The 26,745-nt window shown below is 34.4% G+C and overlaps 1 protein-coding gene across 1 annotated transcript; it reads left to right on the forward strand.

Annotated features, from left to right (window-relative positions):
* LOC105201339 (ubiquitin carboxyl-terminal hydrolase 34) lies at positions 1–26,745 on the forward strand. Its single transcript, XM_011169320.3, is given in 12 exon segments — positions 1–598; positions 601–664; positions 5,492–5,585; positions 6,304–6,658; positions 7,827–8,124; positions 9,287–10,033; positions 10,099–16,847; positions 16,961–17,151; positions 17,857–18,034; positions 18,800–18,966; positions 20,342–21,012; positions 22,349–26,745. Coding segments are annotated over 12 exon segments (10,434 nt in total). The 5' UTR covers positions 1–517; the 3' UTR covers positions 23,188–26,745.

Consider the following 26,745-nt stretch of genomic DNA (forward strand, 5'->3'; position numbering starts at 1 on the left):
TAGGGCAAGAAAAAAGAGAGGACAATAATCTCGATTCAGTCTCCGTTCTTCTCCACCCACATTCGTTGCATCGCGCGCAGATTGGCGCGCGGTCACCGCTTCCGGGAAAGTGCAAATGGATTTTTAAATCGCGACGCGCAACACCACGATATTCAACATGGTGGCGATCAGCTGTCTTCTGTCACAATGACGCTCGCGACGGACAAACCGTGAAATTAATCGGTCCGATCGGAGCAGCGTGCAGCACGCGTTCACACGACTGATCGCGGTCGTTCGAGGTCGGGGTGACGCGCGACGGTAACGCGACACGTGTCATCGTCGTCCAGTCGTCGTTGTCGTCGTCGTCGTTTCCTCGCGGCTAGACGAAGGTGCCTCGCTTCTGGACGCTTCGCTCACCAGGCGAGTGGCGACGCGCCGCGCTCGCTTGAAGTGAGCGGCGAGTACACGTACAATACGTACGCACGAGAAAGCAATATGGTGACCGTCGGGGGATAGCGAGCGAGAGCGCACACGGGGGATGTTTAATAATATTTATCATCCACAGCAGCGTGTGTCGGTGAGCACGAGTGATGAACTTGACGTGACCGAGAGCCTCTCGCTAGGCTGAACAACCTGGGCACCATGTGCGATGTGTGCGTCGATTTTCACGATCTTCTGCTCGCGTGTAAGTGGATATATCGCGCCCACACAGTGGCGTTCTCCCTCTAATTCTTAACCTATCCGAGTGAATTCGGTCTCGCGGCCGAACGATTCGTCGACGGAGCGCTCCTCGAGGAGGGCTCTTCCCGGGAAACGCGGCAAGGACGCGGCTGCTCTGAACGCGTTCTCGCTCGCGAGACTCCGTCTTCGCGAAATGCGCCAACGGCTAGCGTCCTATAACCTTAATCGTTGGCAAGTCTTTTGTTCGAAGACCGAAAACGTCGAGACTTGGACGGTTCTTCGTTCCACTCATGTTTTTACGTACTGCGTTTCTCTCTTGTACGGAGTTAAATGTATGGAACTCTCTTGCTTTGTTATGATTTGCGATCGGACGCGATCCGATTACAGCGATTTGATTTCTCTTCTTCAAGAACGACGTGAGCTTATAAACGAAAGCGACACGTTTCTTATATTTCTTTTTACCAATATAGATTAATCCTGATCTTGGTTTAACTCTTGATCTTTTTCTAAACGTTCTAAAAGTCGAAATTATAAGGTTACTCCATATTGGTAGAAATGGACATTGGTCATGCGGAGTGAAGTATATTTTTTCAACAAAACTTGTATCGTTCGAGAACTCTGTTGAGAATTACCCATTGAAAATTTTATCTTTCTTATTCTTAGAACTAGATAAAGATAAAGAGTAGGTTAAACCATATAGATTAATCTGTATTGGCAAATATGGAATTAGCCATATGGATTGAAATACATTTTTTCGTGAATCTTATATTGTTTCAGAGCTTCCAGTTAGATTGTTGAAAATTGTCCACTGCAAATTTTATCTTATTTTTAGAGAACTAGAAAAAGATGAAGAGTAATAGCGAATTTGGTTGGATGCACTAGTGTGCACTGGTACATGTTAAAGCCATCGTACACAAATTGATGTAAAGATGAGTGTTTAATATAAATATATAAACAGGTTAACTCTTTCAGCCCCAATAAGATATATATATTTTATTAAGTACTCTAAGATATGCCATACTTACAGATTGTCAATAAGTAGAAATTGTCCAAAATAGTTATCAAAGGAAAAAGAAAAAAAATTGGATTCTAAAGGGTTAAATTGTAAAATCCTCAATGTTTATTGTCTGATAAAATTGTATTTTATCATTTAAAATATTTGCATTTTATTTTTCACTTAGATTAGATCAGTGTACAGCAGCTTTAATGTGCACTAGTGCACGTTAATGCAGTCCAATCAAATTTGTAAGTTAAATTAAGGTCAAGATTATTTTATATTAGTAAAAATGGAACTAACAATATAGATTAAAGTACATTTTTTTACTTGTATTGTTCCAGAACTTTCAGTTAGCATTGTCGAAAATCTCTCATCCATTGAAGATTTTATTTTTTTCTTATTCTTAGAACTAGAAAAAGATAGAGATTTTTACTAATCTACATTACTAAAAATGGAATTAGCTATATGAATTAAAGTACATTTTTCAGAGAAGCTTGTATAGTTTAGAAACTTTCAGTTAACATTGTTGAAAATTGCCCACTGGAGATTTTTATTTTTGTGCTAAAATATTATACATATTAAATAAAAAAAAGATTATTTTTTGAGATACTCAATTTTTCCTATTTTTCTTTTTTTATTGAAAAATTATTTTTGAATGACCAAATAATTTATACTTTTTAAAGAATTTGGAATTTTTGTACTTTTTTTTAAAGACTCATATCTAAATTAGAAAATCCTAATTACTTTTTTATGTGCACTTATTATAAAAAATTACAATTGTTTAAATCAAGTAACACTTTCACCCATTTTGTGTGATTATTCTTTGATAATTTAATTATTCTACACTACAAGAATTTTTAGAGATGTTTTGAACTATTTAAAATGGATGAAAAAAGGTCAGATGTGAGTAATCCAGATGTCCAAGTAAGGTCATTTTTAAAATTTGTATTGTAAGGATTAAAATAGAGAATGTTAATTCAATTATTCCATCTCGCAATCTATAAAATAGAAAATGTATTAAAAAGTTTTTAAAACAAGTTTTTAATTTTGTGGATAAATTTTCACCCTGAGTAATGTTAATACAAGGAAAACAAGCACTTTAAATTATATTAGAGAGGAAATTAACATTATGTGAATTAAAATTGTTGATAAAGCTCATATTATTTCAGAATTGTCAGTTAGCAATATCGAAAATCATCTATTGAAGATTTTATCTTATTCTAATTCTTATAATATAATTAAGGAAATTGTAAAAAGTAAACTGAGATTAAGGTTAACTCTGGAGTGGATAAATTTGTTCCGAAATACTAATTCAAACTTAATACAGTATTTAATTATTAAAATTTTGATAACTTAAGATATTTTATTAAATAAACATTTTATTTATTAATTGAAGTAATATTATTATGTTTTATTCTTTTTTAATTCTTTGAATTAGGAAACAGTAAAGAATAAGGTAAATCAAGATTAAGGTTAACCCTAGAATATTACTGTGGAAAAAGTTTCTCTCAAGAGTTAATTCAGATTCAGGTAGATTTTGTTATTAAAACTTGGTCAGCTTAAAATAACATTCAATAAGATTTTGTTTACTTTAAAATATTAATTTGATTATTATTATTCTAATATCTTGTAATCTAGACAGTATAGAAAATATGTAAAAAGATGATTCGTAATTTTATAGTTTTTTATCTAGTATTTTATATTAGAGTAATATATAAGTAATGCTCTAGTATTAAACTATAGTAGTAAAAAAGAATATTAGTTATGCGAATTGAAATACATTTGCTGGTGAAACTCTTGTCATCTAAGAACTTTCAATTAGTGTTGTCCAAAATAGTTCAATGGAGATTTTATCTTTTTCTATTGTTCTAGAACTAAAAAAAAAGGTAAAGAGTAAAGTAAACCGAGATTAATCTTGAAGTGACTGAATTTTTATCTAAATGTTAATTCAGATTTAGTACAGTTTTTATTATTAAAATTTTGATAGCTTAAAATAACGTTTAGTTAAGTAAACATTTTATTTATTAACTAAACTAACATTAATGGACAAAGAGTGTAGCTGAGTTTTCGTGCTATCGACTAATTTATTAGACTATTAAATGTTTCTTTCACATACAATGTTTTACATTTGATTTTAAAATTTGTGAAATTATAGTTGCATAGTGTTATCAGATGATTGTTTCATTCTTCTTCTCTTTGCATGGACGAATATAGACGTAATTGTTAAATACTTACTCCCGCTTTCACTTAATTACACAACCTTTGTATCAATGGTACATTCATTTTAAAATAATGATTATTTGAAGTTTTAACATCTTGACTCACATTGATCTTGACTTAAACTAAAAAATCAAGTAATGTGTTCCATATGAAATTGATAAGACGTAACGTAATGGAATAATTATTGTAAAAAATTTGATTGTATTGAAGAATGCTTGATTTGAGGCTAAAATGATGGTCTTGTAACACTATATAATTGTAATTGTTTCACGAATTTTAACATCAAATGTAAAACATTGTATGTGAAAGAAACATTTAATAATCTAATAAATTAGTTGATAGAAACCCAGCTAGGCTCTTTGTCCATTAATTTAGTTTTATTAACTTTTACTTTTGAAGCTAGATCACATTATTTTACTTTCAACTCATATTATTATAATATAAACAAAGTTTTATTAGATTAGTTTACCTTACAATAATAGTATTAGTTTGTTCTAACGGTTTGTAATTTATAAAATAGAAAAGAGTGAACAAAATTTTTTAAGTGTAAAAAAATTTTTAATTTTATAAGTAAATTTTTGTCTAGAATAGTTAACCTTCCATGGTCCAATTGGAGATTTGATAACCCAGGTGAATTTTTAATTTTGAATTTTGTCTGAAATTCAATCGGATACGTATAAAAAAGTGAAAAACGTTTTGGGTCAAACAATTGTGAAATTATATTCTGGAATGTTGAAAGAATATAATAAAAATTTTTTAAAGTCCAAAACTTTTAAAAATACTGTGGCATCAATAACCTGGTTGAACGAGTGGTTGAATTAAGAAAGCAGTGAAAGAAGTACAGAGGGACCATAGCGAGTTAATATTCTTTACATTTTCGGTCAATAAAAAAAAAAACGGGTTTCTAAAGTTAATCTACATTTATAGAAATGGACATTAGCCATGTAGATTGTTTTCAAGTAAAGTTTGTAGTATTGTTTAAAAATTTTTAATAAAAATTGTCTATTGGAGATTATATCCTTTTCTCTTAAAGAAAGAGATATATTTAGCATAAGTTAAACTGAGATTATACAAGATATTACATTGATAAAAATAAATATTAGTTCCGTAAATTGAAGTACGTTTTTCAGTGAAGCTGCATGACATTATTTGAAAACTTTTAATTAGCTTTCAAAAATCTACTAGAGACTGTACATACTGTAAATTACTTAAAAAAGTAAATATTACTTGTTTCATAAGTTTTTTATAGCAATAAGTTTTCCTAAAATTTATAATAAATATATTTTAAGACTATTATCAATAAAATATTCTTTGTTAAAAATAATCCTTACTTAAAAGAAGAAAAATAAATTTAATAATTGCTTTTCTTAGCAGTAGAATTGATATTTTTCTGTGTGCACTAAGTATTGGAGTATCCGTTGATTTTCTAAGTGATATTTTGCAATGATGTGAAACGTTCGTTACTTTTTAAACGAAAATTCATTCCACGAATTTACATTGAACAGAATAAAAAATTATCCGAAAAAATAAAAATGGAATCTTGCGAATATCTGATAGCTTATATCTGTTTATACTTTTTTGTGGGCTCTAATACATTATTTTTTTTTTTTTTAGATGACGAGCGTTCAAAGGAGCAAGATGCATTGGCGACATTATATGTAACGGATGTCGATACCACATTGCATTATGTTAACCAATGGGTGCAGAGGTATATTAATTGTTCTAATCAATATCTTTAATATCTTCTTGTATATCTTTGCTCATTAATCCTTTTTGTGACAATTAAATTGAATAAGAACTGATATTTTATTATAATACATTGTTTAGCTGTATATATTTTTAATCATAATGTTCAAAAAATTATGAAAAGTTGTTTCACACATATGAGTTGTTTTAATAGTGTTGTAATAAAAATGAAGTCTATGGTATCTCTACAACAAATATTCATAACAAATATTTATTACTCTGAGGAAAAAATTATTGTAATATCTTATTTTTGGGATTACTTTATATTTTATATTTTAAATTTATTGAAAATTTCTGAAAAAAAATATTTTAAACTTTTTCAGAGTTTATAAAAGTTTTCTTTGAAAAGTGTAGAATAAAAAGTTAGAATTCATGGAATATTTCAAAATTTATATTTATAAAGATACAAAGAATTCTAAAAAAGATATAGACTTTTGAAAAGTATTCCAATTTATATAAAAAATTAGAGAAATTTTCTAAATAGTTATAAGGTTATACAGAAATTTTGAAAAAATTTTGAAATTGATATAAAAATTCTGAAACTTTGTATGTAGAATTTTAAGATAAGTTTTCACCAGAATAGTTTCTCATAGTGAAAAGATTTTATTTTATTTTTATACTTATTACAAATACGTTTAATCATGTATAATTATTTTCTACGATTCTTTTTTGTTTTTCAGACAATGTATGTGCTGTTATCGGGAAGTTAAAAATTTTGATCGATTTATAAGACTAACTCAGAGCGTCGTGCTCTGTACGTTACAACAGTTGCAAATTATACAAAATGAACAGCAAGGAGATGTCGCCAAGGAAACACCTCCTAAGGATGAAAAGGATGAGGAAGAGAAAAATAATAAACGAAAATCCGGTGACAATGCAGAGCAAGCGCAAGCGGAAGTTCAAACAAAACAGATCTGGTCACAGCATGATAAAGAAAGATTGTTTCATCTTCTTTCGAAAATTTTTTTACTCAACTTCCCTCTCTATATCGCCATGAAACACGGCGGGGTGATGAACCCTTTAGCTCCAGTCAAGGTAAAACTTGTACGATATTATTTTGTTTTATATCGACAAATCACATCGATTACTTTAAACCTATATAGTAAAACACATTTTGTATTTGTGTTACATTAAAATTTTTACTTGTTGAAATTTTCATATTGAATTTTTAACACCTATTAATTTAACTCATAAATTGTGTTATTTTAACATAATGTGATTGTATCATTTGAATAACACAGATCTGTGACTAAAAAGCTGATTGATTATTTTCATCTAATTTCCATGTATTTTGGTGTGTTAAAAACGAATAAAATATTGAAAAAAATCCTGGACGTCAGGATTTGCTATAAAATGCAAAATTCTCTTTTTTAGTAAATTTTTCTCAATTTTTGATATTTTTTTATTTTAGGGTTTTTAATTAAATTTAAAGTCAAAATTACTATTAATTAATTCACATCAGTGTATTCAAGATATAGAATGCCAAAAAAATGTAACTTTCAAAGAAAAGAACTTTCAGAGTAAGCTAATGAAACCAGCATCAACATGTTGCAAGTTGAACGCGCAGGCTCTGACATGCCCAGGCTTGATTTAACTTTTTTTTTGGTTCTCATTCCAGTTAAAAAAATGATTTTCATGAAAAATTTGTAATAAAAAATTGATTTCATAAATCTATTTTTATTTATTTTGAGGTATTGCTTTATTTAACAGTTTCCAACATTGTCAGAAAACGTGATATGTTCGTCTTATGACAAAACAGAGGTCATTTTCGGATTCATCACACATTAAAACATAAAGATTATGTGGAATAACCAAAACAGCTCTTTAAAAATTTTTTTTTGCAGATCTGTTAATATCAATATTTGTTGAATCTTAAAATAATACAATTTATAAATGAATTAACAAATAACAAGAATAATAAATTTTAAAACAAATTCTGAGATAAATGAATAAGATGTATCTATTAGCATATTATAAATGTTAATTTTGTGAAATATTAAAATTTAAGAAAAATGCTTCTACAATTTATTTTTAAATTGTGTCAAAATGTTATATTTTTTGTGTTGATCTTTTACATAATATTTGTCTTTCTTTCTAATATGCTCATTTTATATCAAATTGATACAAAAATTTGAGTAGACTGTTTGAGACATTTGAAATGTGTTAAATTTAATACTAAACTTTTTTTTATTGTGTAATATAGGACGAAGGTGGCTACTGTGAGCCGCATGATCCCGAAGTACCGGCACCTTTGATCCGTGCGGTATCTATATTTTGCCATCAAGGAGGCTTTAATTTGGTATCTGCTTGTTTCGACATGGAAAACACACTGCCCGTTACCCTTGCGCATTCTATGGTTGCGGTTATTTGTAACCTGAAACTTTGGTTAAACTATGCGAGTGTCATTCAACTGTTTATACCATTACGCAGTCGTGTTATGAAGTATATGTGCCGTTTAGAGGACAAGGAATTGCGTACTCCCGCTGTTAGAACTATGGCAGGTATGTTTCTGAAGCTAAAAAATGGGTATAGAAGACACAATAATAAACGAAAATCTTATAGGTCATAGCTAGATCTCTCTCTCTCTCTCTCTCTCTCTCTCTCTCTCTAAGTTTTGATATTTATTGTGTGATTTATATAGCTTTTCAAGTTCATGAAACTGCGTGCCATATAGAGGAGAGTTATCAAATGTGTACAACTCAAGTTATTTTTTAATCATCTTTTTAATTCGATATTTAGTTGTACGAATAAACGAATTAAAAATTGATTTTTTATGTACCTATTATTAGATTTTTAATCTTTTACCAATAACAACTTATTGTTATTTAGACAATAAATAGCTTAAATCATACCTGTGGATTTGGTATATACTTAAATGATATCATTTGAAAATATTGAATTTATAAATTGAAATAATTAAATACTTCAAGAATTATTAATAAATATTTATTTTACTAATAATTATTATTAAATAATTTATTGAAAGAAGATCAAATATTTAATAATTGATAAATGATGATAATAATAAGATAATGCCGAAATAAATTTGATTAAAATTTACTTTTGCAATTAACATTTTTATATATATCAATTATTAATGTTACATTAATATTATTTAGTGTAATAAAATTTATAAAAATAATGGCACAAAACATGATAACAATTTATGAAACATGATAAATTTTATAAAAATGTTTTTTTTAATGTTTGTGATATTATTGCAAATATACATTATATATACAATAAGTTTTTTTTATGAAAATATGAAAATTTACTGTAAATACATGAGTATAATATTATCAGCTACATAAATGGATTAAAAATTAAAATCAATTGTGCATAATTTTTTAGTGTTATTAGCATAGATAAAACAAAATGTAATTTTAAATTTTTGTCTATATTACTTATTTCTTATTTATTTCATATATTTATTTTACTAAATTTTACTTATATAAAAATAAAAATATAAAACAATAATTTAAATTTGGACTAGCGAAAATATCATATACTGAATAATAATTCTTAAAATTTAAAATTTTAATGAGGTACGATTACAAGCAACTGGTAAGTATTCAGTAACTCTCTCTATGTACTGTATCATTAATTCGTGAATACAAATTGATTCTTCTTTTTATTTAAACATACACATGGTGTTTTTTTCAGATTTTATGTGGACTGCCGTGAAGGATCCGATAGACTCTGTATTACCAAGTTTCGATCGTGATGGGCTTGACTTGGCATTTAAATATTTTACTAGTACAACTCTGACTATGAGACTGGCTGGTGTGGCTCAAATAAATGCTCATATTACTGCGTCTAATGAGCTTTGCAATAGTGAGACCGTTGCCGAGGTTGAACAAGTGGGACATGCGCTTGCCGCCTGGTTGACCGAAAACAACATCATAGCTCATATATTCGGGCCAAATTTACATGTGGAGGTTATTAAGCAGAGTCACATTATATTAAGCTTCTTGGCTATGGAAGGTAGAATTACATCTTCGGATATGGACACTATGTGGCAAGCGGCACAGCTGAAACATTGCGGTCGTCCGGTTTATGATTTATTGGCGCCTTTAGTCAAACATCTGGCTCCTACTCCCGTACTCCACTTGTACTCTTTGCTAGGCAAATTGGAACCTAAGGACCATACCGAGCAAAGCTTGTTTTTAGCATCGGCTTTAATCAAATTTATTTGGACATCTGGTCGTTCGGCTTATCCAAGAGGTCTGGTAATGAAAAACAGAGAAATTTTAAGAAGTACCGGAAGTGGAGTCGGCGGAAGTAGCAGTAGCGATCCAAGCGGAATGGATGGTAGCAGCCCAGAAGATGATGAGGAGGAACCTAGTCCAACGCTGTCCGATGGACCGTCGCCTAGAAAGCAATCTAGAAGCTACAGCAGCGATGGTGAAGGTACGTAAACTAATATTAAATAAAATCTGTATCTCTTTATTTACATTTTGTTTGCATGCTTGTAGGACATTATAAAGGAAAAAATCTGACAACCACCACCATTGAATCAAGTCTCAATGACATTGAAGGCTTGAATTCCGATAAGTTTGAATGTAACAGAGAATTATCCAAGGATTCCTCGACGAACGTCATTCGAGATGAAGTAAAGAGCAAACAAAGTGGATCTGACGCTGAAGCGGATACGGAGAAATCTAATACGGAGGAGACGTTCGTGCAGGAGAAGAAGAAGCGAAAAATCTTACGCAAACGAAAGAGACCGCAAAAGCGCTCTTTAAGTGCTGTTGAGAAAACTTTAGAGGATATTGTTGGTCAAGATGTAAATATGAAATCAAAAGATCTGCTCGTAGACGGGAAAAGTAGAACGGAGGATATGTTGAACAGTATGGATGCTTTGGCTTCTTTAGACGAGCCAAAAAATGTCGACGCGTTGGATCGCGTTAAACAGCAAGCGATGGCTTTAGATCCAAACGAGCAACAAGTTCCAACCACAGCGGCTTTATTGAGACGCAACAAAAATAAATATATGTCGATAGTAGGATATAATGTGGATCGAGCGGCCGATTCGGGAGACAGTTCGCATGATGAGGATGACAGTGATGTAGCAGGTGTACTCGCTGCTGCGGATGGTCCTGGCGCGGTGATATCCGAACTCGCTGGTTTAGTGCACGCATCTGGCCCTACGTTTTTACCTTCGGGATTAGATGAGATGCTCTCTGACGAGGAAGGTTCGTACAGCAGTAGAATATCAAACAAAAGTGAAAAAAATATGGCCGATTTCGATGGCGAGGAGAGCGGTTGTGAAGAGGAATTGGCTCAATTAGCCGCGCGTCACCTAACTGCTATCCAAATGCAAGCTTATCACCCTCATCACTCGCACTCGACCATGACGATTAGAAGATCGGTCTGTCAGCAGTCGCAAGTGCGAACCGCTCGGCAAGCGGCCACGAGATTGAGCTCGCAGTTTAATTTGGACACAGTTTGTAAACCAGGTAACACGCTGCTATGGGATCTTCTTCAAGATGATAAGATAGGCCAGCTAGGAGAGGGCCTGGCCTTAGAAGCGGAAAAAGCGTTATGCAATCTTTTGTGCTTCAATGTCGATCGCTTGATCCCAATGAAGTTTATAGAGGGTTGTTTAGAGAACTTAGCGATTAATCGTTCTGTAGTTATATCTTTAAGACTGCTGCCAAAATTGCTCGCGAGTTTCCAGCAATTTGGTGCAATGGACGCACACACAATTACTACTTGGGCCGATCGTGAGCGTGGCATGTTGAAGCATTTCTTTAACAATCTGAAAACTTACACCAGTACAGGAGTGAAAAGTAATTTATATTCACATCAGACAGAAATACAAGTTAGGTTACAATTTCTGTCGTCAATCTTCTCGCCACTGGGTTCACCCGATTGCTTTCGCTTAAATGTAGAACAAGTGGATATATTGTGGCAATGTCTGTCGCAAGATCCCGTCTGTGCAGACGAACTCTTCAGTTGGTTGCTCAGCCAAGCAAAATCTACAGAACAACATGCTTTAGGAATGGACACGTTAAAACACCTGTGCATGCGCAGGTTACCGAGTTTACCACCAGAAACCATTAGTATGACGGGTCTGAGTTTGTTCCAACAATTATGCAACTTGGCGCGTTTAGCTGCTGCACACATGGACAGACCGCTTAGAGATATAGATTCGGTGGGCATGGACTTTTTGTGGCGAATTGCTTTGAAAGCAAAAAGTACGGACGTCAGTATGGCAGCTATACAGTACCTCAATGGCTACTACATGTCACGGCAGCTGACGCAAGAGGCGGAATTTGTATCACAATGCATGACTCATCTCGCAGCAGCCAGTGCTGATCTCGAAATCAACGAGGAAGCTAGTCTACGCTGCATACAGCGCGCTTTGCTTTTGCTAAAGACGCATTTAGAAGCCTTTCGAAAACGCTATGCTTATCATTTGCGTCGCTGGGTATTGGAAGGTAGAGGCGCCGCCAGCCATGTAGCCATGAATCCATCCGAGAAAGGTCAACAATTAAGGATCTTTGTGCAACCTGCTGGCATACCAGAGAAGACAAATTTTACTCTTCTTAATACCGATTATGTAGCAGATTTGCGAGCCGAAGTTGCTAAATGGTGGGATGACACGCAGAACGCTCAAGAAAAATCAGCACTTTCCTCAAATACTGTTCAAAATGGTGGATCAGTTTTAGGATCGTTGCTTACCGACGGTCCTATTAGAATGATTACTCAAGGTCAGGAATTAACTATTGATTTTGATGAGAAAACTTTGCAAGAAATGGGTTTCAAGGATGGACAGTTAGTATTTATTTCACCCGGCGCCAGTAGAGGTAATGGCGGCCGTTGCAGTAAACGAGATATGGATTCGCCCTCGTTATTACCGCCTCCGCCTAGAGAATCCTTACCGACTTTATTGTTGCTTCGACCGCAGTATTTCGAACAGCTATTTACGCTTATGAGAACACTCAGCGCTATGAAAACAACTGTGAAGGGAGGCCAAGAAATTCCTCATACGAAGGCGCAAGTGCTTTCAAGAAGAGTTTGGGATACGCTCACGTTGTTACCTACAAGTCCAACTTTGCTGCGAGGTTTCCAGAAACTTGGCGATACTTCTCTCCAGGAATTGCTCGATCCGGCGAGTCCGCAGAAACTGATGTATTCGCTTTACATAGTTGAATCCCTAAGTCGGCGAGGTGCGACGAATCAGCCATCGCAGAACAATCCCACTGTATCAACGACGACGCACGAAGGTGGCGGCGACGCGGATGACAATCATGACGATAAAGAAAAGGATGTGGGTTGGTCCACTCTGTTCGTGCAATACGGTGGGCTCCGGCATCTTTTTGACATCTTTATGTCCGGTTGTCTAGAACAGGGAGATGGCAGCGAGTGGCAACAGGATTGTCTTGCCAGTTTGTTGAAGCAACTTTGTCATCTTGGTGTCATAAAAGAAGAGAAAAAACGTAATAAAGCAGACAAACCGTTGCTGGTGCCCAGACTTAGTGAAGCCATGTTGAGAATGATGAACGTTGACACGGTGATGCCGAGGATAACGAGCATTCTGAACGATGCTTCATTGCCGCTCGATCCGAATCACTACAAGACGGGACTCTTTAGCCGATCCCAAGTGATACATTATGCCATGGCGCTACTGGTCTGTTGGGTTCACAGCGATTTGGCAGTCAGGCAATATTTGTTTTCGTCGTCTGAACCATTTGGAAAAACATGGTTACGTAGGCTGATATTAGAAGATCCCGAGCCGGCAGTGAGACGTGAAGTGTGCACGGCTCTATACAGATTGTGCTTAGGCAGCACTGGCGTAGAAGACGATAATTCGGATCAAATGCCGGGACTGATCGTACCGATGTTGAACACCCTTTTGGAGCATCTTGTGATTGCCGAAGCTATGCAACCTTCACATCGCAAGCCAGATCTACCACTGCACCTACATACCGTTTTGGATGAAGGAAAAGAACCTTATGGGCCAGCTTGCAAAGATTATTTTTGGTTAGTGTGCCGTCTAGTGGATTCTCTTCCGAATGAAACAATTCGAGAAAATTCAACGGATGACACCTCCGGCACAACAGTTGATCTCGAGGGGCTAGCAATCCGAGTGATCGATTCCGTGCTCGACAGAGAGCATCTGGAGACGCGACATAATACGGTGGAAGACGACGCTTTGGTCGGACTGATCAATCTCACGTGTAATATAATGACGCACAATCCGCCTTGCAAGCAGGGTAAGATCGGTCAAAATTTGTTACATCAAATGTTTGATTTCCTGTTTGCCTTACCTAATCCACGAAGTAAGCATGTACCCAAGTGTAAGAGTCAGGCATCCAGATCGGCGGCTTTTGATCTCTTGGTTGAGTTGGTGAAATCTGCACCCGACAATTATAGGATATTACATGAGAAGCTGCTCGCCCAACACCGTCCTGGACTTTTTCCGTATCCATGGGATTATTGGCCTCATGAAGATGGGCGTTCGGATTGTGGTTACGTAGGCTTGACGAATCTAGGCGCAACATGTTACATGGCCAGTTGCATGCAGCATCTGTACATGATGCCACAAGCGCGTGTCTCTATATTGGGTGCTGATTGCAGTCGTGCGAATAAGCATCAGTTGACTTTACGGGAGCTACAAAGAATGTTTGCTTACTTATTGGAGTCGGAGAGGAAAGCATATAATCCAAGAAGCTTTTGCCGCGTATATACGATGAACCACGAGCCGCTCAACACTGGTGAGCAGAAGGATATGGCTGAATTTTTTATTGATCTCGTTTCCAAGTTGGAGGAAATGACGTCCGATCTGAAGAACCTGGTCAAGACACTATTTTGTGGCGTAATATCCAACAATGTCGTCTCGCTCGATTGCGAGCATGTTAGTAGAACCTTGGAGGAGTTCTATACCGTCCGATGTCAAGTGGCGGATATGCGAAATCTTTATGAGAGCTTGGACGAGGTCACGGTCAAGGATACGCTTGAAGGCGACAATATGTATACGTGCTCACAATGTGGTAAAAAAGCGCGGGCAGAAAAACGAGCCTGCTTTAAGAAGCTGCCACATATATTGTGCTTTAATACGATGCGCTATACTTTCAATATGGGCACCATGCTGAAAGAGAAAGTCAATACGCATTTTAGTTTTCCGCTTAGACTGGATATGTCTGGTTACGTTGAGAAGAAACTTATGCCGCAACATTATCAAGATGAGAAGAAAGCGGCATCCGAAAAGAAAAAATCCGAGAACGATGGACATTCCAAGTCGGCAGACGATATAGAGAAGGAGGAGGAAGATGTGGAGCATTATCAGTATGATTTGATTGGCGTGACCGTTCACACAGGAACAGCGGACGGCGGGCATTATTATAGCTTCATCCGAGATCGTACGTCTCCCAACAAGGACAAATGGTTCCTGTTCAACGATGCCGAAGTCAAACCGTTTGATCCGAATCAGATTGCGGCCGAATGTTTTGGCGGCGAGATGACCAGTAAGACTTACGATTCGGTGACGGACAAGTTTATGGATTTCAGCTTTGAAAAGACCAACTCGGCGTACATGTTGTTTTACGAATGGTGCACTGATCCCGGTGAGCAACAAGCGAAAGAAGAGGAGGCGACCGTTTCGAGTCCAGTTGCTGACAGTAATGACGGCAATAGCGGTCGATCTTCATTGTCTTCACTGGTGCGCAACAATATGAACAAATTGCCGCCATTGGAACTCAACAAGGAGCTCGAAGACTGGATTTGGCAGGACAACATGCACTTTCTGCAAGATAAGAATATATTCGAACATACGTATTTTGGGTTTATGTGGCAAATATGCGGTTATATACCACAAACTTTGCTTTCTGTGCAACCGGATATTACAGAGATGTCCGCGGAGTTGTCCACATCTTTCTTTATGGAGACGTTTATACACGCCAAAGAAAAGCCAACGATGGTGCAGTGGGTTGAATTGTTGACGAAACAGTTCAACGGCTCGGCCGGAGCGTGCGCGAGATTCCTCGAGCGGATGGCCAGTGATTCGTGGTGGCCTATTCAGATTCTAGTCAAGTGCCCTAATCAGATGGTCAGGCAGATGTTTCAACGGCTATGCATTCACGTGATTCAAAGATTGCGCGCTACCCAGGCACCCTTGTACCTTCTTTGCGACGAGGAGAACGATGTCAACACTGTCGGTACTCGATCTTGCGTCACACGTTTTGTCAGAATGTTACTATCACTCATGGAACATGCCAAGCAGCATCTCAAACATCTCACCGAGTACTTCAGCTTCTTATATGAGTTTAGCAAGATGGGCGACGATGAAGCTGTCTTTCTAATCAGAGTGCAGGCAATCTCCACGATGGTAAACTTTTATCTTGGGCATAGAACTCACGAGTTCGTCGACGCGGTCAGCGAAGAAGAAGAAGAGGAGGAGATTGTGACCGTGCCTTCTGAAAAACTCCGACCCGCCTCGCTGGACAAGATGATCACGCTCATAGCATATTTGGTCGAACGTAGCAGGGGACAAGATCACAGATTGGCGCTATCACCGTCAGACTTGAGTGCCGTAGCGGGCGGCAAAGGCTTCCCTTTTCTGTATCAGCAGACACGAGATGTCATAAATCTTACTCAAACGAGGAATTTGATTCAATCGTTATGTCGCTGGAACGATAGATTGGCAATACACGTAGTCACAATGATATTTCAGGCGATAATGAAACACACCGACGTATGCCAACCGTTCTTCAAATTATTAACGTTGCTGACAGAAAGCTCGGGGCTAAGTGGACTGCCCTGCATGACCCAGCTGATCCTCGGTAGAGTTTGGGAAGCGGCAAGAGTTGCTCCGCACGGTGCGCTGGAGTGGTTAGCTCTCGCAGTCACGAGAAGTAAACTCGCACACGCTTGGGTACTGCAAGAACTTAATACGTGGCTGCAACACTATCTTCTCGAGCACTCCAATCAAAGAGTTCGTTCTGCCGCTGCCTTTCTGTTAGTATCATTAGTCCCATCTACGCATTTTAGACAAGGTTATCGTAGTGCCCATCGCCTCGGTGTAGGCTGCAACACGTCCAGAGAGTTTCAACTGTCGCCCGAGGCTACATTGATATTACATCAGATATATACGGCACTATTGAGACTGCTTCAGCCTGCACGACATTACATCGACATACAAACTCACGGTACAATGAAGCTCACTGCCTACTTTGCATTGCTCACATACTGTGTAGTCTCTAAGACCGAAAAGTTAATGGTGAGTAAATCCGCACACATACACGCATGCAATATATGAAATATACAAAACAACGGCTCTTCATAACTTCAATAAAAGATGAATATATTTATATATGTATGTTTATTTTACAGTTTGGCCAATATCTTAATGATCTATGGACACTTTTCCATCCGAAACTTTCGGAACCCAGCATTCCGGTGCATCATAATAAGCAAGCGGTACTTTTGTTCTGGTATCACGTTTGTTCCGATTGTCCAGAGAATGTTGCTATGATACTTCACAATCCGCATATAACTAAAAATATAGCATTTAATTACATACTGTGAGTATTATTCTATTCTTTTTTTTAAATAATTATGATATATAGGATCAAGTAAATTTAATATTTTATTTGTAAATTAAGCTTATGTGAAATAACAAATATTGTTTTTTACATATGGGGATGTATTTTTTTCCTTTTACATAGGTGAATTTTTAATTTAGGAAAAACATTATAAGTTAAAGCTTGCGGGTTTTAAAAATAACGCCAGTTAAATTAAACATTATTAACTTATTTTAAATGAACTAAATTTAAAAGTCTCTCATCAACTTTTTAATTTTATTATTTAACTTTTAACTTTTTAACTAGTTACTATCTAACCCTGGCTATAGCAATATAGGATGTTTAATTTGTGTTAGCCTTCTTCGACTCAATATATCCTCTACATGTAAGTAGTCCCAATGTCGTCGAAAAACACTATTCAACGGATGGCATTAGCAACTTTCTTATGTTAACGGTTTACACTACAAAGAATATGATTTCTATTATTTGACAGATTTGATATTTTACTAATTTAACACACAAATATTACTAGAGCGTTATTTATGAATTGCGATAAACTGTGATAACTTGAGTATACTTTTTTTTATTGAATCGGTGGGGGCTGATCTGCACATTATTCCTAAAGATTATAATGCAAAGAATTAAAATATTATTCAATATAAAAATGCTTTCTATCTCTATTGTGTATTTTTTTATTGATTTTAGAGCTGATCACGAAGACCAAGATGTCGTGTTGTTTAACAGAGTTATGTTACCTGCGTACTATGGTCTACTAAGACTTTGTTGTCAACAATCGCGTACTTTTACAAGACAATTGGCCACGCATCAGAATATTCAATGGGCTTTTAAAAACATTACTCCTCATCCTACTCAGTATTCAACTGTAAGTTTTTGTAAATTTAAAAAGATTCTCTAGTTTAAAACAGAATAAAGAGTTACTTGACTTCATATACACATATACGCACACATAGAAGCTTTTGGTATCATTTTCAAATTAATAAGTAATGAACAAAAATTATGCAATACAAAACCATAATTTGTTATTTAAAAATATTTTCTTTATAATATTAAAAAATATTAATATGAAAAAAGTTGAGGAAAGATTGTAATAAAGATTTCAATATAGTAACAAGCAACGTGTCACATTTTCACTAGTGTATGACGTCATATTGAGATTTAAAGAGTGAATAAACTGTATAATTTTATACTTTGAACATTTTATACTCTACATATGAAAATGATATAGTGAAATTACAAATAAAATTCCGATCTTTAAATTCTGGTCTTTCTTACAAATATAGTTTTCCAAAATTCTTATATTTTGTTTGCGATCAAATTACTTAAAACTCTCACAAGACTCAATGTTATTTTAGAAAATCGTTTAAAGTAAATTATACGATTAAAAAATTTGAAAAAATTCAGATATGCATATATTTTTTATAAACTTATTCTCAAAATTTGATCAAATTTTTATATTATGTGGAAAGATTGAAGTAACTTAAGTTTTGCATGAGAGATGGGTATTGTACAAGTATAAATTTCAATTATAATAAATAAATAAACAATAAATTGTAAAATAAATAATAAATTTTTAATTATCAAGATAAGGTTTTATTATGTTTTTAAATGTTTTTTTTTTGTTTTACAGGCAGTGGATGAATTATTTAAATTGATGCAATTGTTAGTCGCAAGACATCCTGATCAAACAGAACAAGAAGAAGCAGAGATCGCGTCGTTTAGAAGAGGCACATTGTCCTCTTATTTACAAGGACTCGATGGTCGTTCGTGTTGGGCAACTCTCATTTCTGCTTTTCGGTACGTAAAAAAATACCAATAATTGTATTTTAATTGCAGCGGCGCTAAAAATAATTAAGTATATCTTAAATGAAACGTCGATTTAAGAGTGTGTTCTAGTTTAGAGCGTACAAAAATTTATCTTTGGTAATTTTTTAAAGAAAATTGCTATACATATTTTTCTATGCATTTGCATATTTACTTGTACATGTTTAGTAAATATTTAAATTTTTAATTTGATATGGCTAAATGTTTATTAGTTTTTATGTAAATTAATCTTTATTAGTGTTTACCTAAATTTAAAAACGAAATCTAAAAAAAGTGTTGGTTGACATGATCGCAATTTTTCAATTTAGCCAAAATAAAAAGTTCAAAAAGAGTTTTTTAGTTTAACCTAGTCGGGAGGTAATATTTTTTACAATAAATTCTTTACAGTTTTTTGGGATTAGGAGAGTTCGTAGAGATGCGTGTAAGCATAAAAAAATAATTAAATTTATTATTAATTTAATTTAATCGTGATATTACATTCGGGGTTATTCTTAAAAAGCTGTATTTTAAATCCGGCGAACATGCGGCGCACAATTTAAGGAAATCTTGTAAATGTTGATAAATTTACCTAGAAAATTATTGAGCACTAAGAACTGCTTTCGGTATTGTCATATCCGTTGTGTTAGTTCAAAAGGAGTTTTAGTTATTATACGTATGGCTATAGACTGAATAAATGAAGAATATTGCAAATTATTAAAATTTTAAAAAGTAAGTATATTTACTTTAGTAAAATTTTTTGAATTTAACGTCTATGAGAAAAAAATTGTTTATATAATTTTTTAATTCATGTGACAAACAAGCATGTATTTTATTATTCATATCTACAAAAAATGAAGTTGATAAATAATTTCAGTATAATTCAGTAATTTTTGAGATATTATATCAACTTAACCTATTTTTAAATTTATTTAATCCTCTGTAAATACCGCTGAATTTTATTGCTTAGATATCGTGAGTCCTTGAGGGCATATTATGTTTTTTAAAAGGTTTTCGAGCTTAAAAAAGTTTTGAAAAAATTCTGATAAATTCTTTCAATATTTAGGAATACGATTTTACAGTTATTTAATTCAAAACGTTTCTTACTATTTTTGTACGTATCCGAATTTGACACCGAATAATTTAAGATTAAAAAAGCGCCTAGATCTGGAAAGATCTATGATGTTTGTAGAGGGTTAATATAAAACCTACTTAACATCCAGCTATATCAAAATTTGTAGGCATTTACTGAACATGTACAAATAGATGTAAAAGTATAGAAGAATATATGCAGCAGTTTTTTTGCGCCCTAAATTAGAAGAAAACTCTTAAAAACACAAATATAATAGTCATCTATGCTTTTTTTTTTCAGAATTCTTATTGAGTCGGACGACGATCGTTTGTACGTTGTCTACAACGGCGGTTTGAGCATGGCTCTTGAAGCGTTTCATATGCTACATATCATGTACCATGAAGCGACGGCGTGCCATGTTGCTGGCGATTTAGCCGAGTTAATCGCTATTATCGTCGAACTCGTGCGGTGCATTCGTACAGCGAGAGACGGACCGGATGCCAGAAGCATTCTAGCCAATTGCAAGGAGTGGCCCGACGCTCTGCGTAAACTGGCGACTCTTTTAAACACGTACAATCCGCCGGATATGAGAAATTTGGCTATAGATCTTTTGAAAGAGCTCGTTATGCTCGTTCCTGCCGAAGCAATACTGATCCTAGCACCGTTGCTCTCACACTGCCACGCAGCTCTTCAGGAGTCCCATGCTGCTGTCCCACCTGGGCCGTATCTTCCGAGAAGATCTACTCCGCCCGGAAAGATGCCTACAAGACCCGCTAGGCCGATGGTACAAATGGCGGTGCCTCATTCTCAGCTGGAGGCGTCGAAGGGAGTAGACCCGGAGTATGACAGCGCTCTGCTTGAATTTTACTTACCTTATCACGAACTGATAGATGTAATGTGCAGATTAGCAATTAATAACGATTGCATGACGGATTCGTTAGTAAATTTGAGCGCTATGCTTGGGTTCGAAGGTAAGTGCAATATAAAATAATGCACAGAGGTAAAAAAAAGAAATATCAAAATTAATATTGCAATGTATTGTTATCTAATTAATATTTAACAATACATTAAATTTTAAATACACGTACAAGGTGTGTTCAAAAAGTATCGGACTTTATTTTTTCCCGCGAAAACAAATAAAGTTTCAGAGGCGTGCTCTGGTGGGAAAAAATAAAGAGGAGTTATTGTATAAAAAAGATGAGATTAAAATTTAAGGTATATAAGTATATATATATTCTTAATTTTAAATCTTTAGAAATTAAAAACAACAAAACATGAAATTAAGAATACCTTTGGCTTTATGTGTTTTTTTAATCTGTATTTTTACGATTTTTTTATACAATAATTTAGGATTTCTTCTCTAATAGGTTTTTCAAATTTTGTCTAGAATCTTTGGCGTCCAAGTAATATTTGATACAGTTTTAGTTCTATTATTAATAATATTTATTTTTTACTTTTATTGATATTTATAATGTGATTTATATATTATACAACTTACATATATACATATGAAAGCTGTTTGAATAATATTGTATGTAATAATATATTTTTTATTTACTTTACTAAGAATAAAATTTTTTTAAATTTTAATTGTACAAGTACTTTTCAGTATGATTAATGCAAAGTTCCATTGCAAGTTGTTGTATAAATAAAAAAAATTATGTTTATTTATAAAACAACTAATCTCTGTCTCACAATGTATCATTACATAAATTATCTTAAATATTTAAAGTACTTATACAAAAAATTCAAATTTTTGTCATCATTTTGTACATTTTTATTACAATACATTTTTACTTTTTATTGAAATATTTTTTTATCCAAGTAGGAAAGCACTACCAAATTAGTATTACTTTCAAATACAGTATAGAGTAATCTGTAATTTTTTCATTATTTTGAAAATATGTGATATCCTTTATTTACACAGGTCGCATCAGTATTTTTTTATAACTGCTATTTTTTCAACACAGAGTTTCAGTTTAATGGATTTTTGACAAATATAATGATGTTTTTTGTTTGACATTTTATCACTAAAGTAAAGTTATTCTTTACTTGTTTCCTTGAAAAAACATTAAATGAAATATTAGCTTTATCGTAAGGAGAGTTATGAACCGCCAAAGTTGTGCAGTGCGAATTCGCACCTGTGTACTACATAAAGGTCCGCTAGATGTGTACTAACGAATTATATATTATATAGTAATATATTTTAATATTAGTTTTGACCATGTTTCTTTGTTTTCATCTCTGTGTGACGCGTAGGCGCGTAATTGTGAGCTAGCGAATTCTAATTTATTTTACGGCTTGCAGGTGTACCTTTGCACCTGGCTCTGTTTCCCAGGCTGTGGCTGGACGTGCATGCCGCTACGCACATTGACAGAAAGCACATTGCGTCCCTCCTTTGTTCTTCCTACACGGTGGATTACGTGGACGCCGTGCTGCTGGACGAAAGATCGTCACTAGGAGTGCCGGCGATACATGCCTTCCTCAAGACCTTTTTTCCGAAGCTGGCCAATCATGTGTTGACTGAGCAAACGTGCGTGCTCATCGACAACTTGGTTAGCTCGCTGACGACGATGGTAGAGGCAGTAGATGTCGAGGCGTCGGCGCATAGACTGACCGGTGACTTGCGCGCCTTGGCACTTGTTTACAGCAGCAGCACGAGACTGAAACCATCCTCCAGCCTGCTACCGGCTCTAGAAACTCTGTTGTCACGAGCTCGGATAATTACGGTGAAGGAAAGTCGCTCATCGCCAGAACTGGAGACGCCCTCCAAGAGACGGAAGTTGTGTGGCGATACCGAGGTTGATAGAGATTTATGTGCGCCAATCAAGGATATCGACACGGAGCACAATATCTCCGAGACGGAGAGGGACAAAACAGACGCAGCGAACGATACGATGTCTTCCGATTCCGGAGACGACAAGGTCGCTGCCACTGCCAGGCACAAGTCGGGCAACGTTGTTCAGGCGGAGGCCGTCACTACCAGTATCGGCGATGCCGTGTCGCCGCCGAGTCTGGTTACCACCGCCAACAGTTGTACAAATCAGTTGCGCTGCTCGTTGACCAACGTCTCGTGGCTTGAGATGTTGGAGAAAACCATCGTCGATCTCCAAACGATCGTGCAAGTGCAAAGCAAGAGTAATTAGTCGTGTGTGATTGGTGGAACGCTGGCGGGACACTCTCTTCGGACAGCGTAAACACGGAACTAACGACCAATTCTACGATCTATAAAATTGCATGTGATCCTTTACGCCGATAAAGTTTAAAAACGGTGTGTCTTCTGCGCTCCTTCGAAATCGGATATAACTTAGTACATATTATATATCGTATGTATCTCAAAGCCGCGATTTACTTTCCAAATATAGGAGAATAAGATATTTTCGTTACTCGACATAAGTTATATTCGAATATGAAGTCGGGGGACGCCGTCGCGGTTGCGTGTCGCCGTCGTAAATCCGACTAAATTTTCTCATCTAAAAGTTCGTTAGTGCTGTGAGATAGGAATTACTGGTTTCTCCTGACAGGAAACACAATGAGCGCACTTTAACGTGCAATGATATTGCAAACCATCCAGTATTCAGAAAGCGCAATTGTGTGGTTCAATTGAATCCTAGAGTAATCTTTTAAACACGCTACGTCTCTCGGAAAACTTCATCGACATCGCTAATTATTTTGACAATTTCGCACTGTACTTGCTTACGAAAGGAATCACAGGGTTTTAAAAAATTATTAAAGTAAACTAATAAGAGAGAATGTTCAATGACTATGTCGAAATTTCTTTTTATGTGCTGATTGCTAATACGTTCATTCTTTTGTTCATTTCAATGTACGATGAAGTAAGATCACTATATCATGATAATCAATATTCCAATAAAATATCCGTTTTAGACTGTTGTCTCCCGACAATTGTGGTATATTGAAATTTTTATTTTCCAAGTTGAACTATCATATATGACTTATCCCATATCACTAAACCAGTCAATGAACAAATGAAAACAATACATTTTCAAAAATAATATTTAAGAAAAATGATACTTTAATCAAAATTATATAAAAATTAGGTTTAAAAAATATCTATTTACAGTTTATTATTTAAAGTCTTTCTATTTTAATATTTTATATTTTTTTAAAATAGTCATTTACTGATAAGTGTTCGGCGACTGGTGCAGTGACTCTGTTATTCTTTGTTAACAATTTAACAATTTCAGATAAAATTTGTTAATTAAATTTATCAATCTTTTGAGCTATTTTGCATTTTTAATGCGAAAAGAAATATTTCTGTTCATCGCCTGATAGATCGCACACATTAGGAAAGAGAGTGTTAATAAACAAGAGAGTTCATTAATGCATATGAATGCTTATGATTAGTTTTTGAACTTAATGCAAAACTTAATATCCATATCGAAGAAGTCTATATAATTCGTACGGAGCGTTAGAAATTTAAGTTTATAACGAATTGATAACGTAGAATTATAATGGAGTTTGCTAAGTGTATTTATTTATTTTTGACACGGTGCGTCTCGGTGATAGGCGCGCGTGGTAGGGTGTCATCTTTACTTCGCTCACTGTTCATGCTGCTTACTTACGCTAAGTTAAAAACTGTCGCAGACACTTGTGCAACCGATTATAACTTTTCTACAGTCACTGGTCGACTGTTTCGAAATCAACACGACATCTCACATCACGAATGAACAATTGGTCGTAAAAACTTTCAATAAATGCTAAACATTCAAGCAAACATTTCTATTAAAAATATACCGGTCATTTTCAACACATGTACGGAGAGAATTATCTCTTAAAATTTATTCTTAAAATCATGGTAACTGTAGGACAACGTGGATATTAAAAAAAACCTTATTATAATTTAGGTAAACTTTAAATAAATATAGTAAAGTTTAAATAAATTTTACTTAAATTATAGTAAATTTTAATAAAATACTAAAGATTATAAATTTATATAAGTAAAATTCTTCGATGTCCATGTTTTGACGACTTTAAGTGTAAATTTTAAGAAAGTATTCTCTGCATTTTCACAATCGTCGAGCTCGCTGATTAAAATGGTACTAAACATTAGGTCCATGATTCTTCGCTGCACTCATTGGACTGTAACAGAAAAGCGAGAAATTGTGTTAATCATATTGTCCGAACGTTATATTTTATAAAAATATACTAATTTCTACGATTCAATTATAAAGATTATTATATGAGATTAAAATTATATGAGAACAATGATTTACGATTTACGTAAATAATTTTTTTTTATTGTTTCTATATTATAGACAGCTACAAAGAGCATATTTCTCACATTTGTTTATTTTTTTTATTTATTTATATATTTCTTTACAATAAATAGTAAGCGAAGTCATCTTGAAAAGAAAAAAATCGTACAAAAGTGCAAAAATAGAATAACTTTGAAATAGATATGCTGTACATCGAAGTAAATAAATTGTTTTTTTTTTTGCTTATCATAATAGATATACAAAAATTCGGCTCTACGATAGTCTAAGCAGATTAGCTGTAAAAATTCAATAGAGTTTCGACGGAATCCACTCGATCGATCTCTATCATATATACTCGTAGATTTTATCAAGAGTACAAACTTTACTTCATTATTTCATTACTCTATTAAATGACAATTAAGAAGACAATTAAGATTTGACACACTTTTACGTCACTAAACGCAAGAAATACGAGCTGATTTGTCTGTCTCAATCATTGGATACAAGAAAAACAAGATTTACGTAATTTCTCGCTTATGACGCTGTGATCTTCGTGGTATCATATGTAATACGATTACAGCTTATCAGAACAGGAATTTTCAGTCAGGAATTTGAAAAAAAGCTCACGGAGAAGGTATGTGGATATAAACAACCTGATTGACAATTCGACCAGGTGTTATCAGAATGGGATGCAACGCGCGAACCCCAGATATTATAAAAAAAGCGTTATTTTCAAAATATTGTTCTCTGTATATCATTGTAATAAAAAAATTTTAATGCTTTTGAATCGTATTATATGGACCGTGTTATTAATATAATTTGGGTCCAATGACCAAACGTGATTTAAGGAAGGTTTATATGGTTAAATTAAAAACGAAATATTTAGAAATTTATTTTTGGAGAAATGGACATGACTCTTCGTTTAAGTGTTATGTGAATACAGTCTGTCGAAAAGCATGTCGTAATTTTTTATCTGATAATCTTGTACGCTTAGAAGTCGCCTACTCGCCTACTCGCGTAAAAAGAGGCACCGAGTCGCGACCGCGCCTCTAGATTTAGAAAATGTTAAACGCAAAATTTTGGTGACAGAGCATCTAGTAAGACTCTCTCTATAATACATTTTAAATAAAAGATCATTTATTGTCTGATTTTTGTGAGAAAAAGAAATATTCAATAAGTGCCGCGTGTACAAAACAATTCAAAGCCGTTTCTTCACATAAATTCGAATGAATGAAAAATATTGCATTAAATGAATAGTAAACGGTACGACATTACAACTTTCTGGAAAGAAAATGTAAAAACAGTTGGTTTGATAGATTAATTTTATATAGAGATCTTTATCATATATTATCAATTTAGTGAAAAATGTTTCGAAGGTGCCAAACGGAGGCAAGTATATTTACTAATATAAAAAACGTAGTAAGTACTAATCTAGTAATATATGTATATTTTTTCATCTTTTATTATAATAAATGGTTTCGAATG

The sequence above is a fragment of the Solenopsis invicta genome, chromosome 8, assembly GCF_016802725.1.
Source record: "Solenopsis invicta isolate M01_SB chromosome 8, UNIL_Sinv_3.0, whole genome shotgun sequence".
Classification (NCBI taxonomy): domain Eukaryota; kingdom Metazoa; phylum Arthropoda; class Insecta; order Hymenoptera; family Formicidae; genus Solenopsis; species Solenopsis invicta.